The sequence below is a fragment of the Kryptolebias marmoratus genome, linkage group LG16 (genome assembly GCF_001649575.2).
Source record: "Kryptolebias marmoratus isolate JLee-2015 linkage group LG16, ASM164957v2, whole genome shotgun sequence".
Lineage (NCBI taxonomy): Eukaryota > Metazoa > Chordata > Actinopteri > Cyprinodontiformes > Rivulidae > Kryptolebias > Kryptolebias marmoratus.
The window spans coordinates 20,583,295-20,594,180 of NC_051445.1; the positions used below are offsets into that span (position 1 = coordinate 20,583,295).

Genomic DNA, 10,886 nt, shown 5'->3' on the forward strand with positions numbered 1-10,886 from the left:
ACATGCTTCCTCTATAGGTACACTACCATATATTTTTGTCTGTTTTTTACCCATCTTTTTGTGTTGGTTTGGCTCACTCTGGCTGGACTTTTTTCCCCCCAGATGAGGCCTCACGATTTTAACAGAGAGCTCGTTGAAAAGACACTAGACTTTCTGTTACCTGATATACAGCCAGACAGACACGTTTCTGTGTGTACACTGCTGCTGCTTGTTGGTGCTTGCTGAATGGCATTATGATGGCTGCTTACAAGGCTATACTGACAGGATGAGTTAGTTTGACTTTAAGAGTTTCAGCAACAACAAGCATGTAACTGTAAGCAGAGTGGTATCACGACTGTGCAATGCAGGGGAGGTTACACTTTAAAAACTAATATTGTGGTGAAACTGCACTGGGATTGCGAAGTACCTTCTTAATATTCAACCCAGCAACACATTACAAACTAAAGCTTAGCATTCCTTCAAGGAATGCACATTGCCCCCCTACCTGTCATGCCACAGTGTTAGACTAAGATCATCTTAAGTTAAGAAATGACAGAGTTGGAGCTGTTTTCTGTCAAACCATGAAAGTATTGTGTGCATTCTCATGAGATACTGCAAAATGTTATGCTCAGAGTTTATGTTGAGACGATTCTCAGCTACTACCACATCAAATTTTAAATTTGAAAGCCTTCAACCCAGCTGAGACTTGATTTTATTCGATTTCAATTAATTTAATTGGCTCTGTTTTTCTCTGTTTATTTGTGTAATTTTATTGGGTTTTATATTGGCTTTTAATTTATTATTGTGCACTTAGTTTTGTCGCTTTATTTTTATGCATTGTTTTAATTATTACTGTTGTTCAGCACTTTGTTTCAGCTGTGGCTGGTGTGAAAGCGCTTTATTAATAAAGATGATGATGATGATGATAAAGTGGAGTAATTCCAAAAGTTAATCAGTTGTAGATGAACACCCAGTGATTGTTTCCTCAAAGTTTCATTAAAAACTGTCCAATGGTTCACAAGATATTTTACTAACAAACAGACAAAGTTGACTCCAAACTCTTATTGTCAACATTTTAAACAAAGATCCTGCACAACTAGTTAGCACTCAGAATAAGTGCCGGGCATCAGTCTCAGCTGTTACCACTCTAAAGCTGTAAAAACAACAAAAACATTTGTCTACTGTGGCTTTTTGACAGCAGGTGGCCTTCATACAGCAAAGATACTGAAAGGCTAAAGTAGGGGGTGTCAGTTCACGTAGACCAGCCTTAAAAACCTTGTCATCAGGTCTCAGCTCCAACCCACAATTTAGAAAACAATGGATGACAAAGCTGCCATTCAGAAGATTGTACAGGAGGTAAAACAGAAGTGGCTGTCAGCTGGAGCTGCAAATAAGGAACAGGGACTGTGACAACATAAACATTTCATTTCAGAGAGAGGTAGCTGTAAAGTCTATAGGCTACGATTCCTCTGAAAACAGTCTTCATGTCATCATCAAGCTACGTTGAGTACCATGGCCTTCTCCTGCCTCATGTAGCCCACACCGCAGAGAGCCTGGAGTACGCTCAAAACTTCTCTGTGGAAGATACTGATGTGTTTGCTGTGACCTATCCAAAGTCAGGTAAAGTCTGCTTGTGTTTTATCTGCTGTCTGTCTTTATAATTGACTCCACTCTATCTCAAGTAGATGTTACTGTTTCACCTTCTTAGTGTTAAAAAACCCAGAGCTTACAGTGTGCTGCTGAAAGAAAACAGCTGTAACCCTCTGTAGGGCTGTTGTTCGTATCAGATTTATTGATCATACATTGGTGTTTCAGTCAGTTTTATCGACTAGAATAAAATCCCTGAACTCAGCCAGGGCCAGATAATACAGTTTTTTTTAATGAAATGCCAGTTTAAAAGTAAAACTTACAGAAACAAATTTTAAAATAGTTTGTCTGGTCTGTTTGAGTCTATGAAAAAAGAAATCCCTTTTCTACTTTGTGCCATCTCTGTGGTCATGTTCTTATGACGTGATATTTCTCTGATACAGCAGCTGAACCGTGGAGCAGATAGGAGGTCGCAGGTTTGACTCCAGGCTGGAACCTTTCTGTGCTGAGTTTACGTGTTCTTCTTGTGCTTGAGTGGGTTTTCTCCAAGTACTCTGGTCTCCTTCCACAGACCAGAAACACACATGCTAGGTTAATTGGCTACTCTAAATTATCTCTAGGCATGAGTGTGAGTCCCATCCGGCCCTGCGTGGCCCTGTGATGGACTAGTGGCCTGTCCAGGGTGTACTCTGCCTTTCGCTCAGATAGGCACCAGCTCCCTGTGGGTAAAAATCTTTTTTTTTAAAAAAGAATGGATGGTATATTACTGTCTTAGTCTACTGATCTACATGTCTTGTCTATCTGAGGTTGGTTTTGTGAGCTTTGTCTGTTGAAACTGCATGGTTTGTTTGCAATCATGTAACAATTTCAAAGGAGTTTTCAGGTTGGGTCTGTTTTCTGTTGCCCTGGTATTCCTGCCTTCCCAAATGCTGGGTTGGAACAACTTAACAGTTAAGGAAAATATGTTCAAACTAAGATTATTGTGATGAAAAACTGACTGATTATTAAAACTGATATTTTCACGATGAAAAACGACCTAAAGAAATGTTTAGAAACGTTATAAAATGGAGTTAGTCCAGTTTTATAGACTTTCGCAACGTTCAGGAGAGAACTGATCAGGAAAGTGCCGTGCTGCGTTCACAGCACTTCTGGAAAATTACCCTTTATTAAATCCGATCGATAAATAATCGCCCTTTATTGGTTGCTTGTGGTGATTTCAATTCAAAAAACTTATACATAAAGATATTTCGGAAAGTCTGGATTAGAATTCAGCATTTATCTTTCTCAAAATACGATATCAGGCGCAACAAGTGTTTCTCCGCGTGGCCATGAAGGCATCAGCCGAGCTGTCGCCTCCGTGTTTTCCTCGCAGCGTTATGCCGTCTTCTGTGGAGCTGTACCTGCAGTATGAGGGACTTATTGTCCCCAAGGAGACACATTCCTTCGAGAGTTTGCAATATGCGCAGCAATTTAAGTTTAAAGACGACGACGTCGTGGCTGTCACGTACCCGAAATCAGGTCATTTTTTTTTCTTTCTCCGATGACTCATAGCCTTATTGTTGGTGAAGTGTTTAGTTTAATGTGAGCGACGCTTTTCTGACATGTTTACTCTTGAGTGGTACAGGAAAGGTGAAAATACCGTCCAATAACTTGGACATTTCAGGGGAAACTTGGAAGTGAAGCAGCTTCGTACTTGAAATACTAAACCCAGCACTAACTTGGGGCTTACTTTTGTAAGAAAGTAAGATGACAGAGGGCCACATTTCTTGATGCATAAACTGTAAAAGAAGAGTAAAGAGAACCATGATCGGAAGAAATGTTAAAGCTGCTGCCAGTGGGGAATTAAGGTCACCATGGTAACGGGAAACCCGTGTCTGTCACTCCCTGACAGCAGTCTGAATATGACAAACAAAAGTGGAGTTGTCACTGTGTAAAAACTGTTTTATTGAAGTATTTGTAATCCGTCAGTGGCAGAATATGGTCATCGCACATGTCAAGTTTTCTGTCAGTAGAAACTTGTTAATCTTCAAATCCTCAGTTTATACAAACAGAAAGCATTCAAAGTGAACAGGCTGAGTATTGAAAGCAATTAATAAAATACACGATCAACCACCAGCATGTGTGTATTCAGAACCGAAGGTCCATCGTTTCCAGTCCAGAAACCAGTTGACTTGTGCTATCTGTGAAAAGTTTCTTCCATCTGGCCAGTTTATAATTATTCTGGAGTCATTTCCAGCGTGCTTATTGGTAACACTTTTATGTTAACAATAACAAGTTGTTGCTTCCCCTCATTTGTCTCCTGCAGGCACAGTCTGGATGCAGGAGATCCTCCCACTGGTGCTGAATGGAGGAGACCTGACCCCGCTCAACACAGTCGTCAACTGGGACCGGGTCCCGTGGCTGGAGGAAACAAGGCTGGCAAAGGTCGTGGACCAGCTGACATCTCCACGTGCGCTGGTCTCACATTTCACCTACAACCTCATGCCCCCTTCCTTCCACACCTCCAAAGCCAAGGTAGCTGAGTGAACACTTTGTCTGAGAATGACACGCCCATTGTCCGATGCTGACACGTTGTATTTTCACACCGTGGTCCTTACAGGTGATCTACGTCATGAGGAACCCAAAGGATGTCTTGGTGTCTTCATACTACTTCCACCAGATGGCTTCTTTCCTCGAAGATCCAGGAACGTTTGATGAGTTCATAGAAAAGTTCCTAGAAGGCAGAGGTCAGAGGTCACATCTCACACACTGAATCTACTCAGAGCAGCGTCTGCATACAGTCTGAACCAAAGTGTAGTAACTTTCATTGACTGCCATGGGAGTGTTGAAGAATAAGGGGTTTTGTTGATGTTGTTGACCAGTCAAAGAAGAGCAGTTTTGTTTCTGTTTTTTTCATTCAGTCTTTCTCGTCTGCAGTGCTGTTTGGGAAATGGACAGATCATGTGAAGAGCTGGAGACGTGCGGAGCTGGGAGACAGAATAATGTTCATCACATACGAAGAAATGATTCAGGTGAATGCCTCTGAGGTTTTTTTTAAACTTAAAAACCAATGTTTCTGTTTCTTTAAGATCAGTATTTATGGATGTCCTTCTTGGTGTAGTTCTGATCCACACCTGAAAATATCTGCTTAAGTTAGTTCAGGTTGTAATTTGTTTTTCCACACTCCATCGCTGCATTTCGGCTTACTGTTTGTGAATCTTCATTATGTCATAGGTTGTTTGATTTACTAATTTGAAATCCCAAAAGCAACACAATATGTAAAGCTTTACTAACAAAATTATAGGTTAAAGTTATGTAACTGCAAAAGAAGGCTTTTTTTCCCATGACTCTAAGTGAAGCACTATGCATCTCTCTTTTAGGACTTTCCTGCATCTATCAGGCGTATTTCAGACTTCCTGGGCTGTAATCTGACTGAAGAAGTCATTCAGAAGGTAGCAGAACATTGCTCTTTCAAGAGCATGAAGTCAAACTGCATGTCCAACTTTAGCCTGGTTCCCAAGAAGTACATGGACAACGACAAGTCTCCTTTCTTGAGGAAAGGTGAGCCTCGAAATGTCTATCATTACACAAGAAAATCCAACCGAACATTCAGATGATATGATCTTTAAATAATATCTTGATATTTTAGGGTTTTACTATGATATATGATGGGATCTCAGTATTGTAAGAGCTGTAGAAAAGCACAGGATAAATGTTAAATTCAGCCCCATTACATTAAAGGCACCTCTACGATAATTCCAACTCTTCCTTACAGAATAAAACCACTCAAATGAAGTTAAATATCACAAAAGAAAACCCAGGAAGTTTCACTCATAAGCTGTTCCTTTTGTGGTTTAGGTTTTTAGGAAACAGACAGCTTCATGCAATAAAAACAAAAAAATCCTGAAAATAGGTGCACTTCCAAATCTTACAAATAAAGTGCAGCTTTTCTGCATGGTCATGTTGGAGCAACAAACCATTAAGGAATAGTATTATTTAAAAGGACTGTGTGAAAACTAAACAGCTAAAAGTTAAGAATTTGACTGTAAATGAAAATCGCTGAACATCTGGTGCTGGTAGCTCGTAGGTCAAACCTTCAACCCTGTTAATGTTTTTCTGGTTTCCTGGCATGCTGTGCAGACAATCATTGTTGGTTACAAAATCCAAACCCCTCCAGGATGATTTCTGTTTTCTTCTGACCACTTACTAGTTTGCTTGGCCTCCTTAGTTTGTTTTGCGTTCTCGCTGCTCTCTTTCCTCTCCGCAGAGCTTGAGTAAAACTAAACTATGCTAAATTGGGCTTTGCATTTGTTGAAATATTGTCATCTTATGCCTCTCTCATGGTGGCGGGCGATATGCAATCGCTTCAAGGAATACTAGTTTCATACTCTATATTTTTCAAATTTCTCCAAACAGTAGATTTGTTCTTTTTTGTTTTTGTAAATAATTGATTTGTTGTGTTTTCATGTTTTCTTGTTGATGTGCTGTTTTGTGGCAGGAATTGCTGGAGACTGGAAAAACCACTTCAGCTCAGAACAGCTGGCCCGGTTCACATCTGTCATCCGCAAAGAGCTGGAGGGAGAAAACTTCTCTCTGCTGTGGAGCCTGGACTGACCAGCAAAGGCAGCGTGAAGGAGACCAAATGGAGGCCGCCACATTTTTAGTTAGATTTAACAAATAAAATTAGTAACTGCAGCTAACATTAAGCTTTACTAACAAAAAAAACTTCTTTTTTTTAGGTTTTTTAATATGCATTAACACTTTAAAAAATGACTGTGGGGAACTTTTTCTGTCCTGTATGAAAGCATAAATAATAAACTTGATTACAGCAGAAAGGTGGTATAACCCTGATCATTTCGAGTTATCACAACTTTAAGTTAACACCAGTAAATCCCTTTTTTTTCACAACCATCTCTGCCTCATGATGTGTGTGACACTCTGTGAACAAAATGTATTTTTCATTTGTCCAATTTAATTCCATTAAGTGTATTTTTTAAGAGATATAAAGCTTCACAACAAAAAGAAGTGTACTCGCTGTAGCAAACAAACCATAGAAAATTATTTATTTTTCTACCAAACACCTTTTTCAGCAGTTTTGTTAAAACAAATAATTGTGAGATGTTCAAAAGTTTCAACCTGTAGTAAGTTTAGGTTTTCTTACCTTGTCCTCCCCCGAGTTGATGTGATGTTTTTAGTACTGTAGCCCCATAACGAGGAGGTTGTAGGTTTGAATCTTGCTCCACCCAGACCTTTACTTGTGGAGTCTGGGCATGAGTTCCTCTGGTTTCCTCTCACAGTGTAAAAACATGCATGTTGGGTTATTTGGACTTTCTAAATTGGCCTTAGCTGTGAGTGTGTGGATGGTTATGTGGTCCTGTGATGGACTGAGGACCTGTGTTAGGCACCAGCTCCCCTCAGCCTTGAACAGGACAAACTTCATCCACGCCTGCCGTCAGTAATGGAGTTCTGCCATGTTGACCTCTGTTACAGTAATTAATGCTGAGTTTTCAGACTCCACCCCCTCAGCGAGGAACATGGTGACTGGATTCAGGATTAAAAGGGCTTCAAACACCACTCGATGTCCTCAGTCGGGTCTGCAGTTTTCTGTCAGTCAGACACAGGCCGAGATTTTCTTTTTTAAGTAATCGAAAGGTTTGCCAGAACCTACTCGAAGCCAACTAAAGTCCTCCTTCATCGCCTTCCTGAATTCTTCCAATGTTCAGGTTTTTGCTTCTGCAACTACAGAAATTCCAGTTCATTGAGCCTCTCAGTGCCTCAGCTCTAAGGGCTTTGCTCTTCAACTTGATGACTTCTGCTACACCTGGTGTCCACCAGAGGGACATCCAGTTGCTGATGTGGCCACAGCTGGAAATCACATTAGTAGTGAAGAATTTGAACCTGGCTTGTTTGGAGTCTACAGTGCCTTGCAAAAGTATTCTTCTTCTTTACAAAAAAGTACATTAACAAAAGCTTCAGCGTCAAAGTGAAACTAAATTTCTACATATTAATACCAATGAATAAAAATATTCAACATAAAATAGGTAGTTGAATAAATATTCTCCTCCTCTAATTCATTAGAATTTTTTTGAAATTGCAAGCCAGGGGAAAGATACAAAAGGATTTCCAAGACCCTAAACATCCCCAGGAGTTCTGTTAGATCCATCATCAGGAGATGGAAGGAATACGAGACGTGTAAATCTACCAAGAGCAGGCTGTCCTCACAAACTGAGCATGAAGAAGGAGAATAGTGAGTCTTTCTCCTACTGTCAGCATGTCAGAAAGCCCTGTTTCAGCTTCATATTCAGCATTCTTTACCCAATATACCCTTTGTACATGTACAAACCCTCTCAGGTTGGATATGTAACCAGAGTAGTGTAGCTGGAACCTCAGGGGTTACATTGTGACACCAGCGACCAAGAGAGAGAAAACAGTCTAAAGTCCATCTGCCTGACAGCAGTTCACAGGACATTCTATTAAATCTGGGTTAAAGGTACTCAACGCTGTTTATTTTTATTTTATATATATTTTAAATCATTATTATTATTATTAGAAGTACTACTACTACTACTACTACTATTAATAACAACAACAATAATGATATTAATGATAATATTTTGTGAAACAAAAATCTGATGGTTAGGCCTAAAAATCCTTTAATGATATAATGAGTATTTACATCAAAACATAATTTTACCCATTTTTAATGTTCATAACCTTAATGCGGTGTATAACTTTAACACATGGAGTCCTGATTCTAATAGGTTTGCTTCTAGCTTTTTTTTACCTTGAATGCTAGGACCATCTAGGTCTTAGTTGGGACCATACTGAATGCACAATATGTACAGTACTTTCAGGAACCAAGTATCCAATCTTATCAGAAAGGAAAGTGCTGCTATCACAATTCCTTCGAAAGGTTAATGTTTGATTAAAAGCACATAACGTGCAGGCATTTGGTTTTAACTGAATGTGTTTAGTCCAAGGCAGTAGTAATAATTTGCCAGACAACTTTGGAAAATCAAGATTAGCACTCACTGAGGCTCAGTATCTCTTTTCCATGCTGCTTTAAAAAGTGTTTTGAACTTATTTATCACAATGTCCTCTTTTGACGAACTGTACCTGGAATATCACGGACGTCTGCTTCCCAGAGAGGCTTTCTCTGAGGATTTGCAGTTTTTTCACGATTTCAACTTTAAGGACGATAACGTTTTGGGTGTCACATACCCAAAGTCTGGTAAGTTTTATTGTCAGATGTCATTTTCCTTACAGTGAAATTGTGATAAAAGTAACTTTCTGAGAAACCTGACAAGCAAAAATCCAATGTGGTCCTAGAGTGGCTTCACTAGTTTTTTTTTTATTTCTGTCCAGAAGAATGTCCTATAATTAGTGAAAGTGTGCAGAAGTCTTTACTGTAGTTTTATGTGTTTCTTAGATCAGTCCCGTGCAACATGCCTGTATTCATCAACTTTCCTCTGTTAAACCCAGTGGTAATTTGGGATATACTTTGTCAAAATCTAATCTGATAAAATGCTCATGTTTTGATGTATAACTTGTATTAGAAGTGTAAACATATTCAAAAGTAAAATAAATCTAAAAACTTTGGCCAGGGGCTCATTAAGGCCACCATGGTAATTACACAGTTGCGTCTGTCACTTCCTGGCAACATTCTTAATAAGGCAGGCAGAAACACAGAATAGAAATGCATTAATTGCTCTTACATTGCTTTCTGCAGGTACAACGTGGCTCCAGCAAATCTTCTCACTGGTGCTGAGTGATGGAGATTTAACCCCAGTGCAAACCGTTCTACACTGGCAGCGAGTCCCATGGGTGGAGGTATAAAGTATGACAGAATATGTGGACCAGTTGAAATCTCCATGTCCACTGGTCACACACTTCCTCTACAACTTTATGCCTCCTTCTTTACAAATGTCAAAGACCAAGGTAATTACTGTGCATGTAAACTTAGTCCTAAATTACATGTAAACCCCTAAATTCTGACATGTTTTTGGACTTTGTTTCTTCTAGGTGATCTATGTCATGAGGAACCCAAAGGACGTCTTGGTGTCTTCATACCATTTCCATAGGATGGCTAAATTCCTTGAAGATCCTGGAACCTTTGACGAGTTCATAGACAAATTCCTGAAAGGCAGAGGTCAGAGGTCACATGTGATATGTGCTGGTGTACGTTGTCATTCAGGAAACAGTATAGTCAAAAAATAAAAAAACAAACAACTGGACTTATATTCTGTGGGTGAAGACATTTCGCTTCCCATCCAGAAGTGTGGAGGTCCAAACTTTAAAAAACATTGTCATCCCTTATGTTGTCGGAGAGGGATTTTCTCCAAACACAACATCCAGGTACATTTCAAACCCAACAGGACTCTCAGACAGAGGCTGGTCCACCCGAAGGACAAAACACTCAAACCCAAACTGAGCGGTGTGGTGTCTGCAGTTCAGTGCAGCGAGGGATGTACAGATCTCCATTTCAGAGAAACCAAACCGCTTCTCCACAGATGCATGGCTCAACACAGGAGAGCAGCTTTTCAGGACAAGACTCAGTTGTTCACCTACACCTCAACGATAAGGGACACTCTTTTAAGGACCAAAATATTCATATTTTGGACAGAAATGGGAGATGGTTTGAGACAGGGTGGGTGAAGGAAGCTATTTACATCCACTAAAGAAAAAACAACTTTGAACAGAGGTCTCAGATTTCAGCTTTTTGAAACCTACAATGGAGCGTTAAGCCTGATACCCAGTTAGTTTCACTCTAACCAACACCTTCATTCATGTGAACAAAGCATCCTGTTTGTGGGCCAAGCAAACAAATATTCTACTGTGTGGAGAGTGAGGGCAATCTGCATGTGAATCTGAAGCTTGAAACTCCACACTCCAGTTTTTTGAATTGATAAAACTCCCCAGATGGAAAGGGAAACGACTTCAGCTACAGAATATAAGTCCATAATGTGTGTTTTTGTGGCAGGAATTGCTGGAGACTGGAAAAACCACTTTAACTCGGAGCAACGGGCTCGATTCACATCAGAAATTCGCAAAGAGCTGGAGGGAGAGAGCTTCTCTCTACCGTGGAGCCTGGATTGATTGATCAATGCAGAAATAAAGCTGGCTGATAAACAAACAAAGCTGTCTACATTCATTGGTTTAATTATAATGTGAGGTATATTTTTATTTGCTTAGATTTTAATATATCTGAGCGACACTGGTTTGTACCAATGTTTGATTAGTGGAAACTTCCTGATTTAGAAAAGCAGAATGGACACAACAGAATGGTCCATTTGTTTGTTAGTGAGGCAGCCATTTTGTAGTAGCTAAGGCTCTGTGTGGAG

At 39.8% G+C, this 10,886-nt stretch overlaps 2 protein-coding genes across 3 annotated transcripts; both read left to right on the forward strand.

Moving 5' to 3' along the window:
• Positions 1-1,324: 1,324 nt before the first annotated feature.
• LOC108232169 (sulfotransferase 2B1) lies at positions 1,325-6,380 on the forward strand. Of its 2 annotated transcripts, none has more exons than XM_017409785.3 (6): positions 1,325-1,599; positions 3,872-4,080; positions 4,166-4,292; positions 4,483-4,577; positions 4,926-5,106; positions 6,044-6,380. In XM_017409785.3, the coding sequence occupies exons 1-6, from the start codon at positions 1,464-1,466 to the stop codon at positions 6,157-6,159; spliced, it is 864 nt and encodes a 287-aa protein (XP_017265274.1). In that variant the 5' UTR covers positions 1,325-1,463; the 3' UTR covers positions 6,160-6,380. The 2 variants fall into 2 exon arrangements, with proteins under 2 accessions (XP_017265274.1, XP_017265273.2); XM_017409784.3 differs by lacking the exon at positions 1,325-1,599 and adding an exon at positions 2,880-3,084.
• Positions 6,381-8,444: 2,064 nt separating this feature from the next.
• LOC108232171 (sulfotransferase 1C3-like) lies at positions 8,445-10,666 on the forward strand. The gene is given in 4 exon segments (XM_017409788.3): positions 8,445-8,776; positions 9,275-9,483; positions 9,568-9,694; positions 10,526-10,666. Coding segments are annotated over 4 exon segments (591 nt in total). The 5' UTR covers positions 8,445-8,637; the 3' UTR covers positions 10,642-10,666.
• The last annotated feature ends 220 nt before the right edge of the window (positions 10,667-10,886 follow it).

Bases quoted from the DNA above. Each gene is read 5' to 3' on its own strand.
- LOC108232169 (XM_017409784.3), top strand. From the start codon at position 2,895: ATGAAGGCATCAGCCGAGCTGTCGCCTCCGTGTTTTCCTCGCAGCGTT. The intron at 4,293-4,482 runs GTCAGAGGTCAC...TCTCGTCTGCAG, and splicing joins AAAGTTCCTAGAAGGCAGAG to TGCTGTTTGGGAAATGGACA. The intron at 4,578-4,925 runs GTGAATGCCTCT...TCTCTCTTTTAG, and splicing joins CATACGAAGAAATGATTCAG to GACTTTCCTGCATCTATCAG.